This window comes from Felis catus, chromosome E1, assembly GCF_018350175.1.
Source record: "Felis catus isolate Fca126 chromosome E1, F.catus_Fca126_mat1.0, whole genome shotgun sequence".
Classification (NCBI taxonomy): domain Eukaryota; kingdom Metazoa; phylum Chordata; class Mammalia; order Carnivora; family Felidae; genus Felis; species Felis catus.
Genome location: NC_058381.1, coordinates 19,510,121 through 19,534,384, shown reverse-complemented (window position 1 = coordinate 19,534,384; position 24,264 = coordinate 19,510,121). Strand labels below are relative to the sequence as shown.

General features: G+C 54.4%; 1 protein-coding gene across 1 annotated transcript in view; it reads right to left on the bottom strand.

Annotated features, from left to right (window-relative positions):
• Window positions 1–22,794, bottom strand: part of RAB11FIP4 (RAB11 family interacting protein 4) — a 120,752-nt gene extending 97,958 nt beyond the window's left edge. The window contains exon 1 of the mRNA XM_003996530.6: window positions 22,621–22,794. Within this exon, the coding sequence (XP_003996579.1) occupies window positions 22,621–22,779 (159 nt within the window). The 5' untranslated portion in view covers window positions 22,780–22,794. The remainder of the gene's footprint in view (window positions 1–22,620) is intronic.
• Window positions 22,795–24,264: the final 1,470 nt, after the last annotated feature.

The following is a 24,264-nucleotide window of genomic DNA, read 5'->3' as shown; positions in this document are numbered from 1 at the left end:
GTCAATACTGCCACATGCTCAAGGACACATAATGTCACTCCTGACTCTGGAAGTGGACAGAGCTGGACTCAAATCCCACTTCCTCCATTTACCAGCTGTGTGACCAAGGGTAATTGTGTTCAGCTTCTCTGATCAATAGCCTCTGCCTGCGGAGTGTTAAGGATTTAAAGGGAAAGAACTGGAGACGTGGCCTGGAACCTGGCACAGAGCAAACCCCGGATAAAGAGAGCACTTGCATAGGCAGCCTCGGCCTACAGGCTGGGCACCAAGCTGTTGATACAGGTAATCTCTGTGTGCCAGCATGGCCAATCCTCTTGTCTCTTCTTTCCACATTTCTTAAGTGGGTACATTTTAAAAATGGGTTGGATCATTCTTAAATCAGTGGGGAAAAAAACAGTAAAGCTCTCTTTATTCTTAAAAAAAAAAAAAAAAAAAAAAAAAAAAAAGACTCCCAGGATGGTGGGGGTAGAGAAGACAGAATCTACCATGATACAAACCCCCAAGAGGTGTTACCCAAACCCCCAGTGAGAAAGAGCCCAGAGGGATTGGGGGATGCTAGGAGGCCCTTGAAGGGATTGTGCAGGACATTAGGGGACCAGAGCATGAACACGGCAGTGGGGGGCAGGGGATGGGGGCTAGCATGAGCAAAGGCAGACAGGAGGGACAGAGCAGGCAAGGCCAGACTCCGGAGGAGCCTGAAGGGCTTGGGAACCGCCAGCTGCCCTGTGTGGCGGGAGGGCAGGGGGACGATAGAGGTGGGGGCCCAACAGGGAGGGGACCCAGTGGGCTTTCCCCTCTGGTGGGTGGGGCTTTCGGGAGGGGCCCCAGGAAGCAGGCGTGGGAAGTTGCCCAAGCTCACAGTGCACGGTGGAGGGAGATGGGAGACTGGCGGCGAGGACATGGAGGTCCAGAGGAGGCGGCTGTGGGGACCCAGGGCTGCGAGGGGGAAGGAAAAGAGGGGCCAGGGAAGAGCTTATAGGCCTGTGGCGGGCCGGCTTGATTTGAGGTGGGGATGAGGTGCAGGGAGGGAGGTGAAGCTGAGTGAGCGGACAGTGGGGACTATCTCCCGGGCAGACACCCAGGAGGAGGGGCAGTGCACGGGGTGAGGGGGCCAGGGGACCATCACCCATCCAGGTCCCCGGAGCTCTCAGACACAGACACCTCCCTGGCCAGGCCTGACGGCTGCCAAGAAAAGGTTCCCCTCCGTTTGTTCTAACCATGACATCAACTTCTCTCCAAGGATGGCGGTGGCAGCGCTGACCCAACCCCCCATGGTGGCAGATGCAGGGAGTCGGTCTGGCATGGGAGACGGGGGCAGCCACCCGGCTGAGCACAAGGAGGTTGTCGCTTGAGGGAGGGCTCCAGTGACCAGGACTCAGAGAAGGTCTGGCCGAAGACCCCCAGGGGCACCCTCTCTTAGTTGCCCAGCCAGCCCAGGGCCCCAGGGCCCACGCGCGTGGCCAGGTCCAGGTACCGGCCGTGCTGTGAAGAAAAGGAACAGGAAACGCAGTCCCGTTTACTCCGTGGGATGGACGCCCCTGGGCTTCTGACGGGCCTGACGGAGCACCTCCGAGTTCTATGTGCCCAAGAAGGCAGCTGGGCATCTTAATGAGATGCAGACTCTGATTTGTTAGGTGCGGGGCGGGGCCTGCATTTCCAACCAGCTGCTGATCTTCGGAGTCACTCTGGAGTAGTGACATTCTAGGCGACCTCTAAGGACCCTTCCAGGATTCTGAAGCAGGGGTCCAGGAGGGAGTCCAATTGGTGAGCACCACTTGGAACCCTGGGGTACCAGGGTAGGAAGGAAAATTGACAGACAGGTGGGCCAACCCTCCTTAATGGAGGAGGCCAAGGCTGGAGGTTTCCTGGCTATGAAGGCAGGGAGCTCACCCTGTAAGGTGAGGGGCACCTGTCCTAGGACACTGCTTTGGGGTTGCGGGGGTGGGGGCGGGTAGGCACAGTGCTGAAAATACTGTGGAAGGGTGCCCCTTGCACCCTCCAGTGGCTCGACCTCAGCACCAGGCCTTGGGTTGGCCTCCTTGATCCTCAGGGTCCTGACAGGTGCTGCCCCCATCTAAGGCCCTGGTTGGTTTGGGGCCCATTATTTAATATCAAATGGGAATATTTGCTCATTGAAGGGGAGTGTGGGCCTGCTGGAGGTGCGAACACCATCCCTCACCAGGGCTCCCTCCCAGACTGTGGTCCTTGGGCCCTGCCTCTCCCATCCATCCCACCCCGCTGCCCTTCCAACTGGCCCAGCTCCTGGTTCTAATCGTTCCCCCCGCTGCGCCAGGCCTCAGCCCCAGGCTGCCCTCCCCCAGACCCTGACACATCAACTAAACTCAAAGTGAAATGCCTTCCCGCCAGCCCTCTGTTACCCAGAAAGTGGAGTTAATCAGAGCATCTCACAGCCTTCCTGTGAGCTGGGGCCTAGCGACTTGAAACAAAGCAAAATATGGGTGCTCCGGCCAGAAATTCCAATGTTGTTGCTGTCAACACAACAGAAGGTGGCAAATGAGAAGGATCAGTAGTTCTGGAAACCTCATTAGAGAACTTCTAAATGAAGGAGAGAAGAAAGCATCACCTCAAACCTGCCATGAGATCCTGGGAAAACCCCAGACTCTCGGAACCTCAGTGTTTCGGTCTGTGAAATCGGGGCAGGCGACTGCCCACTTCATACCGTTCCTCTGGGAACCAAAAGAGATTATGGATTTGAGCGCGCTGGGTGGAGCAGGGCTTTAGTAATAGCATCCTGCCAGCCCCAATTCCCCTGCATGAACCAGGCTCCCTCCCTGCTGCCGGCAGAAGTCAGACAGACACTCCTGGTGGCTGCAGAGGAAGGGTGATGTCCTGCCTCCCCTAGCAGAAACCCCACAAAGATCTCAGAGGTGACAGTTAAGACTTCTTGGGTCAGGCTCGCACCCATATCCAGACTCCATGACCTCAGAGGTGTGAAACTGTGAGCGCATCCCCCCATCTCTCTTACCAAGAGGACCAGGCTGTTGTGTCAGTGGGGAGAGAAGAGACTAATGGGGCCTAGCCCTTCTCATCCCTTGTCCCAGTGAGGTGGGCAGGACGGGGGATAGGGTCACCGAGGAAGCAAATGGACCCTCAAGAGGCTGAGCCTTTGCCCAAGGTCACCAGGAAGGCCCTTCTCAGAGAGCATCAAGGTGTCCCATGAGAAGACGGTTCTGACGTCGGGAAGTTGGAGACGCACCGGGCCCGTGTCAAAACTTTTCACTAGAGCCTCCACTGGACTAAGGGGAGGGGCAAGCGGGTGCCTTTCCAAACTTGCTTGGCCACATACCCTGGTCTTTGCAGGACCAGGATTGTGCGGACTCAGGGTGGGGCCCCTTCCGTGGGCATTGCCACCGTCAGCTTGTTTTGCACAGGATGTTAAAAGGGCCATTTCCCCACCGAAGTGGAATGTGCGAGACGGGAAGGCTGGCGATGCCTGTGGGCACCCCCAAAGAACGAAGAGACTTCAGTCCGCTCACCCTATTCCCCATGGCCGGGCAGTTCTTGGGGCGCAGCTCCCAGCGCTGCCTGCACCCCACCCCCTGGGGATACCTGCTGGGATCTCTCTGGGTCCTGCTGGAACCAAGCAGCTTCCGGGGTGGAGGAGAAGCTCCCGGGGCCTCAACCCAGAGCAGTGGGGATGTAATGGGCACGAGGGGCTGCTGCGTCTGGGCCTTCTTGCCCCCTACTTTCTGCTGCACATCCTTTCTCCTCTGAAGGGGGCCCTGCACTCCCAGCAGCTGGCCCCATGCAGAGCACTGGGGAAAGGCCTTAGGGCGAGCAGGTTGAATCCATTGCTTTGAGGGGCTCTTTGCAGAGGCAAATTTCTCTTCCAGGCAGCACAGCAGTAAAAAACAGGGGCAGGACGGTTCATATGTGATTTGCACCCTGTTCAGAGTGTATACTTCTCCCCCAACCTAAGTGGACTGGAGCCCTGGGCTAGAGGGAGGAGGGCCAATTGAAGAGGGTTCCCGACACCATTCTGGGAGCCCCCGAGGAACTAGGGTTGTGGCACTTCATTTACCCTCACACCGGCCCTTGAAGGAGAGTCCCCGGCCTCTTTTACTAGACCAGAAAACAGGCTCAGGAGCATCAGGGACTGGGAGGGGCTCTCCCAGCATTCTGATCTGGAGCCTGCATGACCTCTGGCAGAGGCACGGGGGACACTCCCAACCTGGCGATCCCAATGCTGGTCTGTGGAGTCTGGCGGCCAGCATGGACCCAGGCACCTGCATTTTCAAAGGCCTCCCCAGAGAGTTTGATGATGAGACCCGGGAGGAGAATCCTGATTGAGTGGCTGGTAACCTCACACCACCAGGGACAGTGGACCTGGGGACTTTGGGCTTTGAGCCCGGCACATGCCCTCTGAGGCTGGCAGGAGGGCAGGTTAGGTGGCTGTGGGGGGAATATTCCAGCAGCAGTGGAAGTGGGGGTGACAGCAAGCCCAGGCAGGCTCGGCTCGCTGTGGCCGCAACCTCTCCTGGCTGGCTCCTCACAGGGCTGACAGCTTACTGGAGTTAACAGTAATAACAATGGTGACAATGATTTAATGACAGGTGACACTTACAAGCAGTTACTATGAGCCGGGCATACACGCAATAACTCATCTACACTTCACAAGCGGAAGAAGGAGCTGTCATTACTGTACCCATTTTACAGATGAGGACACTGAGGCACAGAGAGTAAGGGCTTGCTAGGAAGCGATGGAACCAGAATTCAAACTTCAAGAGCCTGCACTCCTTCCTGCTGTGTGGTCCCAGCTTTGCAGTTCCCTCTTGTATCTGCAGTGGTAGGCACAGTGCCTGTCACAGAGCTGTGCTCACTCGTCTCTCCATCATCATCATCATCATCATCGTCCTCCTCCTCCTCAGGCCACCACACATGGGGGCTGGGGACCCGCAGCAGGCTATACCCAATGCCACACTTCCTCTTCTAAATGTCCCTACAACTACAGAGGGTCTATAAAAATAACTCCCCTGTATAAAGGGCTTAGGATGCACCAGACATTGTGCTAAGAGCTTCACCTCATTCTCTTATTCCACTGTCAAGAACACCATCATTGTCTCACAGGTGAGGCTCAAAGATGTACAGAGACCTAGCCCAGGTCACAGTCGCAGCAAGTCACCGGGGGGTGACCTCTGACCTATCCAGCCCAGAGCCTGGGTCCTCGACCACAAAGCCCTCAGCCCCCAAACTTTATCAGGCAGCCGACAGAGGTAGAGAGGGATTTGCTTACCAACCATACAACTTCAGGGTGGAGCTCAGTAGGCGCTGGGTCGCTGGGTTCTGGGCTGGTCCCCGTGTACTTCGTTTATTCACCCCCTCAGACGTTTAAGTAACGCTTACTGTGCCCTCGGTACGTGCCCCAGCCAGACGGGGTGCTGGGGGCAGAGTGGCGCACGTACCCAACTGCAGTCCTTACAGCCCGTTTGCCCGGGAAATGCAGAAGTAAACACTCCTCCCCGGGCAGGCGGGGGACGGCGAGCACTGGGTGGGCTAGAAGGCTGGGTCGCCCTGCAGTCTGCGTTCTGTCTCTGTCCAGCATCGCTTGCCCCTCACCCTGACTTTCCTTTGGGGGAACTACACCCTTCCCAGATAGTTTGAGGCCAGCCTCTGGAAATGGGCACCTGATCAGGCCCGGCCAATCAGATTCCCCTTTCCAGGTGTAGTCTTTGCATCAATGGGGGGAAATGGCGAACATCATGAACACCTTTAAGGCGAAAGGAAAATGGGACTGGGAGGGGGTGGTCTTTATTAACCTGCTAACGATAAACCTAAACCCAGATGCCTCCATCCTACTTAATGGTAGTAATGGACAGTCAGCCCATTTAAAAGAATAATAAGGGGGCGCCTGGATGTCTCAGTCGGTGAAGCATCCGCCTTCATCTCAGGTTCTGAGGCGTTCTGATCTCACGTTTCGTGGGTTCGAGCCCCACGCCGGGCTCTGTGCTGACAGCTCAGGGCCGGGAGCCTGCTTTGGATTCTGTGTTTCCTCTCTCTCTCCGCCCCTCCCCAATTTGTGTATGCTCTCGTTCTCTCTCTCTCTCTCTCAAAAATAAATGAACATTAAAAAAATATATAAAAGAACAATAAGAAAAGGATAGTTGGGGTCTTGCCTCTGCCAGCCCCACAAACCCTTATAGTCACTGGCTCCAACTAGTCCAAGGCCAGAGCAGGGTGCAGGGAATAATCTCAGCTCCCCCCAACCTCCCCCAGACCCCCCCTGCCCGCTGCTTCCGTCTGCCCGGGACCAGCTCTGTGGTGCTCTGTGAACAGCAAGTTAGTTTCAGCCTGTCCCTCCCCTGCCGTACTGCTTCTGCCTGGGTTTTCCTGCCTTTCAAGGCTGGAGTCCTGCACTGATCCACAAACGAGACACAAGACTACCTCTTGCCAGCCCCTTCTCTCTAAGTGAGACCAACTCCCACACAACAGCAGCCTGGGTGACGCTGTCTTTGGGACACTGTCTGTGAGACCACCGGGGTAAAGGCACCTACCAGCCTGTTTCCCTGAACTTGCGGCTGGGCCACATGGTCAGCATCCCAGCAGGTCTCACTCCCAAGCCCTCCTAAGTTAGAGCAATGTCCCGTGCCCACCCCTGTTCCACCTAGTTCTAGAAATGCTGGTGACTTTCGTCTAAGAAGGAAAGGTAATTGGACTCATAAATATAGGAAAGGAAGACATAATAAAATTATTACTTTCTGCAGAGGACATGATTGCTTACCTAGAAAATCCAAAGAAATCAACCAGAAAATTACCAAATGTAATAAATGAGTACATACCAATGGTGAGTTATGAGACAGATTTACAAAAATCAATTGCATTCTATATGCTAGTTATATGCAGTTAGAAAAAAAATCGATGGAGAAAAAGTATTTCATTCTCAGTAGTAACAAGACACATTAAATATTAAACATTAATTTAGCCTAATTGTAAGGCATTTCTTTTCTTTTTTTTTTTAACGTTTATTTATTTTTGAGACAGAGAGAGACAGAGCATGAATGGGGGAGGGTCAGAGAGAGGGAGACACAGAATCTGAGACAGGCTCCAGGCTCTGAGCTGTCAGCACAGAGCCCAATGCGGGGCTTGAACTCATGGAGTGTGAGATCATGACCTGAGCTGAAGTCGGACGCTCAACTGACTGAGCCACCCAGGTGCTCCGACATTTATTTTCAATGTTAATATTTTTCTCCTATTGGCAAAACTAAACATACATTAAAGATGGCTAATTTAATAAATTTAAGGCAATGCCAAATAAAGACCTTGAAAATATGTCATACGCTTTAAAAATCCACAATGAAAGATATCAGAAAGCAGTTTTTAAAGGTAATGATGGTCAATGTCTCCATTTTAAGATATTATATGCTAACTAATCAAAATTTCATGCTGCATTAAAAACAAAACAAAGATATCTCTGAGCATCAAAACATAAACATGATGGCGGGGCTCCTGGGTGGCTCAGTCGGTTAAGCATCCAACTCTGGCTCAGGTCATGATCTCACGGTTCGTGAGTTTAAGCCCCACATCCGGCTCTGTACTGACAGCCCAGCGCCTGGAGCCTGCTTCAGATTCTGTGTCTCCCTCTCTCTCTGCCCCTCCCCTGCTGGCGCTCTCTCTCTCGCTCTCTCTCTCTCTAAAAATAAACATTAAAAAAAATAAATAAACGTGATGGCAACGGGTTGTAACACACTGGAAAGAAAAGAATCCCTGAATCCATAGCGATACTCAGAAAAGGGGGAGAAGAAAAGATCTTCACTGAACAATGCTCTATCTCTAGAAGGAATGAAAGAATTGGGAAAAAAGTCACCATTTTGCAACCAGCTTTGTAATTTATGCAGGCAAGGAGCATCAGCAGGTGCTAAAGCCATTGTGTGAAAAGCTGTTGGGGAACCAAATATTTACACTGTCTCCAAGCACCATCCCCCCGATTGCTTATTAATTATAAAGGGGAAAAGGTACGTTATATTGAAGGGATCAGGCAGGCAGGGCCTTAACCGAGTAATTAAACTCAGCATCACCAATAAAGGGACAAAACGATGTCCCTCATGTGATGCTCTGAGAGGTCTGCACTCACCTCTCCTTGACAAAAATGCAAGGAAACAATCAGACATATCTAGATTATGGGACAGCCTACAGGACAAGTGGCCTAAACTTGAAAGAAAACGCGAATGTTATGAAAGCCAAAAACAAAACAAAACAAAACAAAAAACAGAGAGAGTTCTCATTTCAAGGCGATACAAGAGGCAGCATCTGCCAGACCAGATGCAATGTGTGATCCCTGACTGCATCCTGCATCAGAAGAGAGAGCGGCGAGGGAAGGAAAGTTTGGGAACAACCGGGGAAATGTGAACGCAGACCGAACCTTAGATGATGCTGTTGAATTACTATTAAGTCTTAGGTGTGGTGATGACTCTTGTTTAGGTAGGAGACTGTCCTTGTTCTTTATACTCTAAAGTGTTTTGGGGGGAACCTGTCAAGACGTCATCGCTTAAAGTGCTTCTGCAAAACAAAACAACACTAAAGGAGATAAATTATATAGACAGATAATCGCTGAAAGAGTAAAAGAAAAAGCAGATGTGACAAAGGTGAACAGTTGGGGGCGCCTGGGTGGCGCAGTTGGTTAAGCGTCTGACTTCAGCCAGGTCACGATCTCGCGGTCTGTGAGTTCGAGCCCCGCATCGGGCTCTGGGCTGATGGCTCAGAGCCTGGAGCCTGTTTCCGATTCTGTGTCTCTCTCTCTCTGTGTGCCCCTCCCCCGTTCATGCTCTGTCTCTCTCTGTCCCAAAAAATAAATAAACGGTGAAAAAAAAAATTAAAAAAAGGTGAACAGTTGGTGAATCTAGGAAGGGCATATCTGGGTGTTCATTGTATTCTTTAACTTTTCCTTTTGAACCAAGGATGAGAAAAAAAAACAAAACAAAAGGAAAAACTAATGGAATTCAGTTCTCGTTTAAAAAGAAATTGAACATATTAATAGAACTGAATGTTGCACGAACTTTGTAATAAATTCCAAATGGGTAAAAGCTAAACATTTTTACAAATTGGAGAGGGGTTTGGAAACAAAACAACTTATTCTTGCTAGAGATGGGAAGTAAGTTCCTAACATCTGTCGGGGAGGAAGAATTTCCTCTGTTCTTCAAGATCCTTCCAGCTGGACTAAGAATCAGATTAACAGGGGGCGCCTGGGTGGCTCACTCAGCTGGGCGTCCAACTTTGGCTCAGGTCATGATCTCGCGATTCGTGAATTCGAGCCCCGTGTGGGGTTCTGTGCTGACAGCTCAGAGCCTGGAGCCTGCTTTGGATTCTGTGTCTCCCTCTCTCTCTGCCCCTTCCATGCTCGAACTCTGTCTCTCAAAAATAAATAAACCAAAAACAAATCTTTTTTAATTGACAAGAAAAATCAAATTTCATTTCGTACTTATGGGGAATCCACATAGACATGGAAATTCCAAAGAGAGTCAGGCAAAGTAAGGTATACACAGGAGAAGGCAGGAGGGGTCTGGGACTTCAGAGAGAAGGAATGAAATTCACAGGAAGATGAAAAAGAGTAATTGTTTGGTAAACAAATGTTTGGGCCCCTCAGAAACACTGGGGCATGAAGAACTCTGATCAAACAGGCTTGCCGGGTTCCGCCCTGTCTCCCATAGCCAGTTCACATCATAGTGTAGTTATCTATGGTGATAGATAGGGCAGGTCTTCCATCTAAATTCTTTTTAGGTGCTCGAGGGGGAGGTAAAGAGCTTTTCCTGAATCTGCTGGGTTTTGACTGTTTTTGAACTCAAAATAATCTTCATGCCAAAGTAACCCATCTTGGGGCAGCCTGCCCTTGGCCCCTACACTACTAAGAAAAGGATAATTATAATTAGAAATAAGGAAGATATAATTGAAAAAAGAAATATTCAAATGTAGGAAAATTTTCAAGTGATAGAACGTGATGAACAAATACAAAAAGGAAGGCAACAGAGCAAGATAAAAAGTGACAAATGCTTTTGAAAAAATATAAAGAACCAATTTAAAAAATAAAGATCAAGTTGGGGCGCCTGGGTGGCTCAGTCGGTTAAGCATCCGACTTCGGCTCAGGTCATGATCTCACGGTCCGTGAGTTTGAGCCCCGCGTCGGGCTCTGTGCTGACAGCTCGGAGCCTGGAGCCTGCTTCGGACTCTGTGTCTCCCTCTCTCTCTCTCTACGGCTCCCTCACTCACACTTTGTCTGTCTGTCTCTCTCGCTCTCAAAAATAAACATTAAAAAAAAATAAAGATCAAGACATAACTCCCTCTTGATTAGTGCTTGGAAGAGATGGATACAACACTTTATGCAGAAGGAAATACGAAGAATAAACAGCAACATGAGGGGCGCCTGGGTGGCTCAGTCGGTTAAGTGTCTGACTTTTGATTTCGGCTGAGGTCGTGAGCTCACGGGTTCGTGAGTTCCAGCCCTGTGTCGGACTCTGCACTGACAGCGTGGAGACTGCCTGGGATTCTCTCTCTCTGTCTCTCTCTCTCTGTCTCTCTCTGCTCCGCCCTCACTCACACACTCTCAGAGAATAAATAAATCAACTTTAAAAAGAAGAAGAAGAAAAGCAACATGGGGAAAACGCAAACTCATTAGTGATCAAAAGTGAAAACGTAAACAAGTTGGGAATACTATTACATATTACACATCCACATCTCCCACACTGGCAGAAACAGATTTAATGTTGCTGGGGATGTGGCGAAACAGGCACCCTCATGCCTTGGGCAAATCGTCTCAGAGGCAGGGGAGGGCACAGACAGGGAGACACCGACCACCAGACCGTCGGATGGCCCCAGAAGCCCAAATGCCTTCTGCCTGGAGGAGCAGGCAGGCACCTGACTCCACCCACTAGTGTCTGGGACGTGGCAACAGGTGTCTCCCACTCAGGGTCAGGGTTCTGAGAAGCCCATAGCAGAGGCCAGTCCTTGGCTGGCAACCGGGCGCTGGGCCGAGGACAGAGCCCAGGCAGCTGGGATGCTGGGGTCTGTCAGCATTACCGAGGAAGGCCAGCCCAGTGTGGAGTGCAGGTGGACCACTTATGGGGAAGGCCCAGGACTCCCCCCTCAAGCATTCCCCCCCTACACACTCTCTTGGGGCATCATCGGGGAGAACGGTTTCCTTTAGGCTCCACCCTTCCCCCCCGCCAGCTCAGGGGCTGGGTCCTGCAGAGGCTGCAGGAGTTGACCAGCCAGCCCAGGTACCTCTACAGGTGTGCCAGGCTCAGTAAACTGTGTGAGGCAGACAGAAGTCTGCGGAAACACTCATAGTGGCTGGTGGGAGGGCCAATCCTGGGACCTGGATTAAACAGAGAGGTGACAGGGCTCCATCTGGGACTCAGGGCCAGGACATAGCGTTAGGTGGAAAGGGGCCAAATAAGGCATATGCACTGGTCACAACCACATGTGGGTCACTGCCAAGGACACAATATGGATATTAAGGTATAACAATGCAGTTTGGTGCTCGTTAGCTTTCTTGTCCTACAAAGTTGTTTAAATGCCTCTGGTCCTAGAAAGTTGCTATAAATCGACAACAATATTTGGAACTTTTTTTTCTTTGAAATAAAAAGCGGCTGTCCTGGGAGGGATTCCTCATGAACCACGTGAGCCGTGCAGGTGTGTGCACATCCTCGAGCTGGGCTCAGGCCCCATCACCCAAGCCACCTAAGCGGGGGTCACAGGACACGCATGAGGTGACGTTCTCTCCTGCTTATCGAGCACGGCTGTGAAGTCCAATGGATAGCCCGGAAGTCACCCTCTGACCCTGCACTTCTCTCCATCACCTCCCCTACTTTCTTCCTGCCCCCGGACTGGGCGGGCAGTGGCCTCCATGATGCCTCCCTTTCCTTCACCCCACGCTGCTGCCAGACGGGTTTGTCTAAAACAACACAGAGCTAGGTTATCGCTCTGCTTCAACCTTTTCAGCATTTCATCCAGACACCTGCATGATAAAATCTACCCTTTCCTCTCCATCCGGCCTCCTCCTGCGTGTCAGCTCCGTCCCTGTCCCACCTGCCACCTCTCCTGCCTGGCAGGTCTTTCCTCTGGCATAGCCATCCTCCCCTTCTGCCCTGGTTGACCCTGTTCAAGACTCACCCCGGTCACCCCTGGGAAGCTTCCCACCTCCGGGCAGAGTGAATCTCCTGTCACACCAAGCACACCTGGACAGGTCCCCAGTGGCACCCTTCACACGGAGGGCAGCCATGATTTCCATCTTAGAACACTCCCGACACAACCCGCCCCCCCCCTCCCCAAGGAGTGAGCTGCTCAGGGAAGGAAGTCTATCCTAACCACCTGTATGCCCTCCGGCCCCAAACCTGACATAGAGCAGGTGCTCAAAAAGATCCCTAAAAGAATGAAAACAGACAGCCCACCCAGAAAACCGAGACTGAGTGGTAACACTGATATTAATAGGAATGACACTTAACCTAATATTATCTCTGCCATACAGGTGAGACTGAGACACCGAGAGGTTAGGTAACTTCGAGTCCCCCAGCTAAAAGGTGGCAGTCACCTTCTCAGACCCTGTGTGCCTGATGCCAGTGCCCTGAGAGAATGTTACAGCCGGCCTGGCCTGAACTGGGATGCTGGGGGAGGTGGAGGCACGGGGAGCAAAAGAAGGTCAAGGCTGGGGCGCCTGGGAGGCTCAGTTGGTTGAGCGTCCGACTTCGGCTCAGGTCATGATCTCGCGGTTCGTGAGTTCAAGCCCCGCATCGGGGCTCTGTGCTGACAGCTCAGAGCCTGGAGCCTGCTTTGGATTCTGTGTCTCCCTCTCTCTGACCCTCCCCCGTTCGTGCTCTGTCTCTGTCTCAAAATAAATGTTAAAAAAAAAAAAAAAAAAAAAGGTCAAGGCTGCCTGGGGCCAGACGGCCTTCATGGCTGGGAAGGGCCCCCAGCGTGGGCCAAGAAGATGAAGGAGCCTGGAGAATGGGGGCAGGGTGCCGGCGGGGTGTCCCATTTGCAAGTCAGGCCCCCACCCCTGCCCTACGTGCCTGGGGATGATGGAGGATGGAGGAGGGGCACCTGGCAGGAGAGCCACGCGAAGTAGTGGAGATGCGTCATCCGCGGGACGTTGCCGGTGGCCTCTCTCCGCCCTGAAACTCGGTCCCCGCTGCCACCTGCCCTTCTATTGCAGCGAAGCCAGCCTGGCCTGCAGGGCCCATCCAGGGCTCCTGGCAGTGCCCTCGTCGTCCCGCAGATTACAACCTACTTCTAATTATGGCTCCAGTCAGGCGCGGCTCCACACACCGAACCCGGGCCACCCCAGATTTAGAAACGCCAGATGAAGCCTCGGATTTGAGGTTCCTCCAACGTCAAGTTTCTGAAACTCAGATCTGATCATTCTCTTTCCTCTCCTGACCCTGGAAGAACCTGGAAGGGACCCCAACTGCCCCAGCTCCTCCATTTCCTGTGGGACCCTGGACAACTCACTTCACCTCTCTGGTTCACAGGGTTGTTTCCAGGATGAAACAGAACAAGAACTATGATGGCAGACAGCACTAATCATTTCTTCACCCCCCCCGTCCACAGAAAGTCACTAGTGGCTGCGGGAGAAGGTGTGGCCGTTGCACAAGGGAGGCCTACGCCTGGAAAAGTACCAGGCAGAGGAAAGCGGTCAGAGGTGCGCTCTCAGGACTGAGGGCAGCAGGGATGCCAACAAGGCAGATGAATGATGATGCCAAGAGGCGCCACGTTGGGTCTTTGTGTATTGTCTCCAGCTCTCAACACACACACTCCCACAAATAGGGGTTGTGACCCCCATTTCACAGATAAGGAAACAGGTCCATCCATCATAATAAGCACCTTTGAAATAATGTAGGCTTTCCCTTCTTAGAGTCAGGCCTCGGCCCTCACCAGACCCAAGGCCAACATGGGAAATGCGAAATGAAAACCGGCTAACTCCAAAGAGGGGAGGCCCGGGCTGCTGTGCACCCACGACTCATCTGAGCCAGCCAGCCAGTCTCAGCTCCTCAGCCCTCTGGAAGGTCACCATCTGGCCCCTGCTCCAGCCCTCACCCTCCCTGCCCTTGCTGTGCCCTCTCCACACACGGTCACGTATCACTCCCTAAAAGTGCCGGTCCCCAGCCCTGGATCTGCGCTTGGGCCTCAGGCCTTGTAGATACTCAGAAATGCTGGTCGCATGGTGGATGGATAGGCAGGGGAGGTGGAAGGGTGGGTGAACAGATGGATGGACAAATGGGCGGATGTGCAATGAACGGATGAGTAGATGGGTCGATGGGGAGGCAGGTGCTTGGATGGATGGATGAGCAGAGAGGTGGCTGGCTGACTAAGCGGATGTTTAAGTGGATGTGCTGTCCAATGGGCAGGTAGGTGGCTGGCTGGATGGGGAGAGGGAAGGATGAGCAAAACCTGGAGCCCCAGGAGACAGACCTTAGCTCACTGTGTGAGAGAGAACTCAGCCAGAGCCTTGTCAGAGCAGAACGGGCTTGTCTAGGGAGGCAGTGAGCCCCCATCTCCTGGCAGGGCTGTGCTAGAATGACACAGGCATTGAACGGGCCTCTAACTCCCCTGGTGGTTTTTGTTTTGGTGTAAATCAGTCTCTGATTTACCTGTCTACCCTGTCCAGGTATGTGTTGGTCTTAGATTGGGATCTCCCTCAGGACAGTGGCCACTATAGGCCCACGCGCAATCGATATCTGCTTTTGCAGGAAGCTGGCAATATTCTCTGAGTTCTGTGCCACAGCAAATGAGACTCGAGGTCTTAGATCCCAAGGGAACTTGGAGGTCCTCAAAGCTCTAGTTTGGGTTATGGCTACCAGGAGGCTTACTCTCCTCTTGCATCACTGGTATACAAATGTGTAGAGTCTGAGCTGCTTTGTTCTCCCCGTCTCTAAGAGCATGCAACTATGAACACGGGATCCCTCAGCAGTGACCCCAGGGGTGATATGTTGGTGGCCCTAAGCTCTGGGAGGGGCGCCTCCAAGGATCAGAAGATGCTGGGGGTGGGGGAAACAGCATAGAACAGAAGGGTTCAAAGAGCCCCAAGTCTAACTGGGGGTGGTTCCAGTCGAGGTGCCCTGGAGAGGGCGAGCAGTCATATCAACCGCACGTTCCAGCAGTTAACTATGGCCCTGGCCAGTTCTCACTCTGTGCAGGGAGGAGGCAAGATGGGCCGGGCAGATGAGCAGTCAGCGACCCAGAAAGAAGACAGCGAGGCGAGCGTCTTGAGGCATCTTCTGGTGGGGATGTGAGATGCCCCGAGCCAGCCCGGCTGAGTCCCTGGGCCCCCACACCTGCACCTGGCCTTTAAAGTGGGCCGAATCCCACTTTAATCAGGTTCTCTGTTTTTCCCTCATATAAACTCCTGTGTTGTGGGCAGTCAGACCGAAGGGCTGAGGAAGAAGAGGGAGGAGGTCAAGGGCCTGCCAGTAAGAGCCAGGCTGAGGCGCATTCCTTGGACTTGTGCACCTGCTGGCATACATCTCCGCGTGGATGCCAGGCACGTCTCAGGTTTCACAGGCTAACGTGGACCTCCCGACTCCTTGCCCAACCCGCCTCCAGCCTCAGTCTTCCCCATCCAGCAAATTCTCCAAATTCTCTCCTTGTCTCACACCCTCCTTCCAGTGGGCTCGACTGTCCAAATCCAGCCACGTCTCCGTTACCGCTGCCCTGCTCTGTGCCTCCGGCATCTCTCCCCTGGATGAGGTGACCGCCCGCCTGTGGGTGGCCTGCTTCCCCCTGCCCGTCTCCCTTTATTCCTCTTGCCTCGCAGGCCACTTGCCGTGTCTCTAACCCCCAGGCCTCTCCTGCCGCTGCCTGGGTCAGCCACCCTCAGATATCTGCCAGGTGCAGGCAGTCCCCCACTTCCTTCCAGCCGCTACCTACATGTCCTCCTAGAACACAAGTCACTCAAAGGGCAAGAATCTCCTTTTGGGTTTGTTTCGGTACTTTGTTTCTTCCTCGTACCTACCGCCACCTGTTAGTGATTTTTATTCCTTTGCCTGTGTCTTTCCCAGCTCCCGGCCACTCCGGTTTTCCAGTGCCTGGAAGGGTTTTGGCATATAGTAGGCATGCGAGATGTAAATGGGGAAAAAAAAAATTTTTTTTTTTAATCCTGGAAACATATATTAAGACAGCTCCCACATGCAAAAGGTATTTCCATTAAGACTACTCTATAAAAATTTCGGGGCCTTCACCCAATTGTGTGTGTGCGTGTGGGAAGAGAGCAGTTAGGGCAGGCATGACATTCACGGTTTCCAGGTCAGCAGGCGTTCCCTCCCCCATCCCTCCCTGTTCTGGTTTGCCCAGTTCTAACTGTCATTCCCAGCCAGCTGTCAGCCTCCCCTTCAGCGCTGGTGGGACTGCTCAGGGCCTGGGGAGGAACAGGGGCCACCGCAGCAGGGGACAGAGGAGCCCCCTTACGCACTTACTCTGGGATCGGGCAGGAACCCCCCCGCCCCCGACCAGGCCTGTACAAATGGACCCGTGAACGAGGGCGTTCCAGCCCACACCAAGTGGCACGGGGTGGGGCTGGTGGGTGGGTCACCAGCTCCAAATCTGCACTGCCCTCCAAGGCAGGGATGACCGACCCCGACGGCGGTGGAGCCAGCCGGCCCATGGAAGGAGGAGTGCTTTCTCAGCCTTCCACCACACACCCACCAGGTTTCTGGGATCCCCCTCCCGGCCCACCGGCCTGGGGAGGCACACGGGGAATCATCGGCCAGAATCAATCAGAGCATTGCTTCCTCTGCCCTGCCTCCACCGCCACCTTCTCCTCTCTCCTTCCTTGCCTATTTGGTTCTCTTCCTGGAGCTGCAGAAAGTGCCCAGGCCTCAGAGTTGGGGCCATTTCTAAACACCACTCTGCCTGCCCTGGCTGGCAACCCCGAGGCCTACAGCATCCACCTTCAGAGGGTGAAGGCCCAGCACCTAAGGACGGCTCAGATCCTCTGCCCACTGAAACTACTCTGAGGGCACGTCTTGCTGTTTGCAAGGCCTGATTCTGTTCCCCCATTCAGATCTCAACGTGGAGGCACCGACCACACCTGCCCACCACCAAGTCCTCCGCTGCCTAGAGCTTTCTTCTTCTCTAGAACCCGGTATGTTGGGGGGTGGGGGAGCTATACCCAGAGATGTTGACCACATGCATTCAGGCCACGTCAGGAATGTCTGACAAGATGGACCAGTCCCTGTGGGCTTTCTTCACACGGCCCTCCTCCCGGCACAGCCAAACTGTGATGCAGGCCCGTCGGAGAGGCCAGAGGGTGCTGCATGCCTGCCAGGGCCTGCCCCTCCCCGCCCCACCCCCACAGCTGGGTACCTTGTGCTCACCCCCTACGCCTGAGGGACCACAGCCTCCAGAGTGTGCCCAGCGGGGGCAGAAGCGCAGGAAAGAGAAGGTCTCGGGCCCACTCCTGCTCTGCTCCCCTCTCATGGCCCACAGGCACCCCCACCTTTCCTTCGAGGCTCAGAGGACCTGGGCCCTCCTGTTTTGTCGGCTCTGTCATCTGTAGGGTGTCCCCAGTCGGGCAGGGCACCTAGAGGGGCCCATTTGCCAACAGAGCTTTGAGTTGCATCATCCAGGAGTGACTTTTGGGGGGTTGCAGGCCTTCTGGGCCCCTGCCAGTTCTGCCCCCACCCCTACCCAAGTCTGGGCCCTCTTCCTCTCTGACAGTATGTCACAGTCTCCTGCTGGATCCGGCCTGTGTTCTCAAGCACACATCCCATCTTGCTGCCTGGCTCTTCCCACTGTCTACGGAGGATGGCTGAGCCTTTCCTGATCTGGTTCCTCTCCTCCTATCACTTCCCCACCTCCCAAGATCTAGCCACAGATGTGGGGAACACGGATGCTTCTTCCCCAGCAGCCAATCCCCTCTCCTGGGCAGACCCCAGCTGTAGTTCACGGTTCCCCTGTCCCTGGCAGCCCACAAATCTGAGGTGGACCCCACCGCAGGGCCGGCCCCTGAGTCATCTTGTCCTGTCCCAGCACCCCAAGCCCTTTGCCAGCTCAGGCAGCGTCGGCATCTCCCTCATGGCAGTCGTGAGTGCAGAGGGGACGTGGGGACTGAGGGAACCCAGCTGGGACCTTTATTTCATCTCCTGCCCAATGTGAAGAAGGAGGCATCGTGCCCCAATTCTTCTGGCCATATCTGGGGCAAACGCAAAGACGGGGGAAATTATAGACTAGTCCTGGTTAGCTACAGCTGAGCTACCTCCCCCAAATAATTCACAACACCCTTTCGGATGTGGGAGTGGCCCCCCCATTCCCAACAGGAAGGACAGGCCCACTGTGCAGAGGAGATAGTGCCGTGTTAACAGATGGCAGAGAGGCCACTCAACCGCTTTTGTCTTGTCTTATCTAGCAAGAAGGATGGTCTTCAAACTGAAAAAAGGAGAGGATGTACAACAGGGAATAGGGCCCATCTCTCGCTGCTTTTAAGGACTTCCGTCCTCAGACTGCTGATAGGATGCAAGGCCGACTGGCAGATCTGAGCGGGACAAGGAGGGTAGGCTGAGAGCACCACACGCTGGTCCCAGACCTTGACCTCAGCCCCAGGGAACTCCAGAACAGCCTCTCAAAGGTGCTTGCAAGTGTTCAGAAAGTAATCGTAGTAACAACAGCAGCAGCGATCCTGATAGAGGGCCTACTCTGTGCAGATCCCAGACTGAGCACTTCCCATATATAAGCTGGTTCAACCTCCACGATAACCCAATGGAATGGGGACTACTATCACCCCCACTTTATGGATGAATAAACAGAGGCTCAGAAAGGTTAGAGGAAAAAAAGCAAGACATGAGAAGTCAATATGGTTTCAGACCACACTCCTATGTACTTGTCTGCCTGCTCCCACGTATTAGGGACTTTCAGAGTTGAGACAGTGGCATTTCCCCCCATCTTTGTAGTCCTTAAAACCTCAATCTTTGTGTTTCCGTTACAGGCACTTATGTTTTTATCAAATTTTCTTGTCTTCTCTTTTCTGCTCTGATTCCTAAGCCAATAAATCAGGGGGGATGTCAGAGGCCAACCTAATTTATACATAATACCATTACTAACTCCTGCGCATACTTTATTCAGACTTCCTTAGTTTTTACCTAATGTCCTGTTCTCGTTCCGTGATCCCATCTGCCTTACATGTAGTTGTCATGTCTGCTTAGGCTCTGCCGGGCTGTGACAGTTTCTCAGACTTCCCTCGGTTTTGATGACCTTGGCAAATTGAAAGAATACTAAGCAGGTGTTCTGCAGAATGTCCTTCGGTTGGGGTTTGTCTGATATTTTACTCACGACTAGACTGGGGTTTGGGGAGGAAGACCGTAGAGGTAAAGAGCCTCTTATCACGTCACATCAAGGGTACACATTGTCTACATGACTTATCACTATTGATGTTGATCGTGTGGCTGAGACAGTGCTAGTCAGGCTTCTCTGCTGAAAAGTTATGCCTTTAGAAGGCAGCCACTATGCACATCTGACACTTCTTTCAAGGGGTGGGGAGTTAGGCTCTGCCTCCTTGGTGGGGAATTATCTACATAAATTACTTGAATTTCTTCTGTATAGGATATTTTCCTAGTATTTATTTATTCACTCATTCAATCATTTATATTAGTATGGCCTCATGGGTATTTTATTTTATTCTTTGCAACCCAGTATATTTTGAGCAGTTCAAAGGATTCTGGCATCCCTGGTATTCTGGAGGGAGTTGGTAAAACGCAGGTAACCAGCTCTGAGAAGTTCACTGAACGCCATAGCTAGTGAACCACAGCTGTCTACCCTACAGCGCTAGTGGGTTGGGAAATCAAGGTTTCCACTTGAGTTTTGAACAAACGAAATAGAAACTGTCCAAGCACATAGAATTTCAAAGGCATCCCTAACTGTGGAGAAATGACTTTCCTCCACCGTAATGTGTGGCGAGGACTATGCACAACGTACGTCTGTGGGTCTCCGTCAAGGATAGTGTGAGTAGAACCGCCCCTACCAGGCCCTGTCCGTGGTCCTGCCCTGTGTTTCCAATCAGCCTGTGGATTCAGATAGAAGCACTGCTTCTCTACCCCTGCAGGTAGCATAGCATGTGAGAGTGACAGGTAGGATTTTAAATTCTCTCCACTGTCTATTACAATGGGATGAAATGAATGAGATGAAAGTTAATAGGAAAAAGGGCCAAATAACAGGTTTTGATTCAAGAAATTATTGACACAGACCAGAGGCCTGATCTCTTCAACAAGCCAGGATTATTAAAATTTTGTTTTAAAAAAGGAATTGCATTAGAGTAGAGAGACCTAAGGGTCACAACATTGATGCACTGCACAGTCGTAGAGAGGAAACTGGTTTAAACAAAACAGCAAAAATGGACATTTTGGGGCCAGAGAAATGTGAACAAGGTCTGCATATTAAGTGAGATGAAAATTTACTGAAGCAGAAAGTGCTGATCATTTACCGAGAAAAAAAAATCAGGTTAAAAAACAGTATGCACAGCATGATCTCATTTTATGGGGGAAATCTACATATAAGCATAGAAACAGTTCTGGAAGGATGTAACCAAGGTGTCACAGTGGAGCTGCCTGGGAGATGGGAACATAATACCCACATTTCTAATTTCCTACAGTGCGTACAAACTGCTTCTCTAATATGATTATGCTGTAAAAAGAAAGAAATCACTGACCCTTCTCCAGGACTGAGGGGAATCCTGGTTTGGCAGAGGTTTCTAAGAAAGATCCCTGGGGGTCTGGATGGCCAGAAACGTAATATGAATGGAAAGCGTGGTGCACCATGCACAAGGCAGCCTCCTGGGTGTGTGTCAGGTGTTGGGGTTGGAGCAGTCCTGGGGATCTCCTGACCCAGGTCCTCTGCATTATTACTAGGAAAACTGAGTCACACAAATCAGTTGATGGCAGCTCCAGGGCCATAAGCCAGAGATTTAGCCCCTACCAGGTCATATGGAAATGGCTGGGGCTTCAGGAACAGAGGGTATTCGACCTGGAGAAGTGAAGACAGGAAGGAGTGGATGGGAAGGAGCTAAGGGGGCAGGAGTGTTCTTTTCAAATATTTAAAGGCTGCCACACAGAAGAGAGACCCATGTGAGTCCCTGTGCAGAACCGAGATGACTACGTGACAAGCAGGTTTGGCTCTAAGAGTGCAGGAAGGAGAAGGTTCCAACAACAGCAGCTGTCCAGCTCAGGGATAAGGTGGTGACGCTTGCTACGGGCTCAGGGGGCCTCCTGCACAGATTGCTGGGAGAACCGCTTTGCTATTCTGGAACTCCGGGTTCCATCAGAGCCAGGCAGGTGCTTCCCCCTGTAGCCCGTGTCCTGGGAGGAGTGCTGGGGCTCTCCCCATGCTAAGGGGCTGCTCGGCTGGCCTCGGAGGCAGCCACTGGTGAGGGTGAGGGGCTTGGCTGGCCTTTGGGGAAGAAGATCCTGATGGCTGCAGGAAGTGTGGACTCTAACAAGAAGCACAGCGGCGAGCTTCCTGGGATGGGGTAGCTGACTCCTCCAACTGGACAACCTGCCTCATCCTCTTCCACCTATTGCTCCCAGGTCCTGGCCATGTCCAGGTGCCATGGAGAGATGGGTATCTATCATCTCCCCCTTGCCAGGTGGCAGAGAGGCACGGGTCCAACCTAACCAAGTCCTGGCTTCCCCCATGTTCTGGAATGCTAGGCACGAGGTGCCCCAGGAACAGAATGCCAGCCAGTGCCCATCTGATGCCCTCGGTGCCCACGCTCCCCACGCAGAACCTGAGGCCTTAGGTGGCCTTGGAAACTCAGGGCTTCTGTTCCCAGGAGAAAACCCCTGACCAGGTCAGAGTGGGCAGTAACTCGAGAATGAGGACGCTCCCCGTCAGGTGGGTGTCCTGCCCTCCCTCCCGGACCCAAGTCACCAGTCCTTGTGCCCATGGCACGAGAGGACACTGGTCGAGGGAGCATTTATCGCTATTCCTCTGGCTACCCCACTGGCAACACTCACCCACTGATTCTGGCCCTGCTAACAACCGACAGAACTCCTGCTTTCCCCAAATAGACGCGGGCCTATCGCAGGGGACACTGCAAGCTTGGCTCTGGCTGGCCTGCCGCAGCTAACATAGCCAGCTGCCAGCCAGGCCTGCCCATCGGAGCCCGAAAGAGGGGTCACCAGGTGTCATCCTCCTCCTGGGTGCGAGGCCCGGTGGGTGCAGTCCGGCTGCAGCGCGCTCCCAGTGGGCCCGTCCACCCACTGGCTGGGCCCAACGGGGCGCACGCCCCACCCCCCGCCGCCCCCCACCGCGTCCTGGAATTCCGTTCCCATTGACCCGGGCCGGCTCTGTCTCCGCAGGGGCAGGGAGGGCGGGGGTCCCGAAGCCGGGTTCTTGACAGCGCCTTCCCCCAAGTGGGTTTTCACACGGGCCAAAGGGACCCGCACTGCGGGGGAGGGAAGGTGGGCAGAGAAGCCACCCTGGGCGTGCCGCGTGCCGCTCGCCGCCGCGGGCGCTGTGGGGGGGGGGGGGGAAAGCGGGGGTCCGACCGGGCCGGGGGAGGGGGAGGTGCCGGGAGGTAGGGGGCCCGCTCGGGCCGTGGGGGTGGGGGAAGGGGCTGGCGCCGGCGGGGCCCCTCCCGGGCAGGTGGAGGGCAGGGCCGCCGGCGGGGGCCCGGGGACGCGGCGCCCTTACCTCCTCGCCCTGGCCGAAGCGCAGCCCCAGCGCCGCGACGCGCTCCACGCGCAGGAAGCCGTCGGGGTCGCGGCCGCACACCTCGAACACCTCGCGCAGGCGGCGCACGGAGCGCAGCAGAGCCGCGGGGGCGCCCGCCCAGCCCGCGCCGCCCGCCATCCGGCCGGCCCCGCGGCTAGCCCGAGCCCCGCGCCGCCCGCCGCGGCCGCCGCAGCCCGCCCCGCGCCGCCGCCGCCGCCATCGCCGCCGCGCGCCCTCCGGGCCGCCCGCCCGCCCGCGCGCCTCTGCGACGCGCAGCCTCCGCCCGGCGGCGGCCGAGCCGTGTCAGCGGCGGCGCCGCAGCCCCGCGCTCCGGGCGGGCGGGGAGGGGCGGCGGCGGCGCGGAGGCTGCAGACAAAAGGAGCCGCGCTCCTGCGGGGCGGGCCGCCCCCCGCCCCGCCGACTCGGTTTCCCTCTGCTCCCCCCTCCTCCCCGAAAACCGGAGGGGGGCGCGCGGCCGGTGCCCGGAAACTCCCAGCTGCCCGAAGGCCCCGCCCCCCTGGGAGAAGGCAGAAGAGAGGCCCGGGTCCCACCGCCTCGCCTCCGCGCTCGCGGCCCCCACCCCGCCGCCCGCCCGTCCCCGCTGCCGGCGCCCCGGGGGCGTCCCCGGCAGGACCCGGCGCTCTGCAGGTTCTAGGTGTTTTCCTCCGTTCGTGTCCGATTGTTCATTCATTCGGAAGCTGAGGGCCAGAGAGGTTGAACTACTTACCCTGGGCCACACAGCTTGTGAGAGGAAGGGCTAACATTTATATCCAGTCCAGATCTGGATGGACTAGACTCCCTACTCCTAACCTCTGGAACGGTTTCCAGGCTTTGGACCACAGGGTCCTCCCCAGCAGCATTTGTGGGGCCAGATGCCTACTGGGGGAAGGACGGGGAGAGGAAGAGCAGGGAACAGAGCTCCAGTCCCAATAGGCATCCAGCGACAGGGGAGGGAGAGAGAGAGGACGGGGCCGGCAGGAGGAAGGAGAAGCAAGCAACTAGGTTTGCCTGTTGCGGACACAAAACACCTGAGGGAGGTTCCCTCCCTTCCCCTGGGTTTGCACGCTCACCCCTCTCTGGCAGGCCCTGGGTGCCTGAGCCCTGCCCAAGCTCAGAGGCCAGGACAGAATCTGAGAGGTGGCAGCGGCCTCCAGGCCTGGACCTTAGCCTCCTGCCAGGAGTGCTCAGCCGAGCCTCCACCTGGGCTCCCCCTGATGACTCTACCTGCCCCCCCCCAAGGGTCTGGCCTGCCGCCTCTCCTCCATCTACCTTGTTGTTCAGCGTGTCAGGCCCGTGTGGCACCATTTGCCCCCAACCTGTCCCAAATACAGGCCTTGGCTGAGTGCATTCCCACTTACGCTTTCTCGCTCAGTTAGGAGGTTTCCTCACTGGGGCACCTTGGTTACTTGGTTGAGCATCTGACTCGTGATTTCAGCTCAGGTCAAGATCTCAGGTTCCTGAGATCGAGCCCAGTGTAGGGCTCTGTGCTGACAGATTCTTTCTCTCCCTCTCTCTCTGCCCCTCCCCTGCTCTAGTGCTCTCTCTCTCTCTCTGAAAATAAACATTAAAAAAGAAAAAGAGGTTTCCTCATCCAGGAAGCCTTCCCTGATGGCACTCCATCTT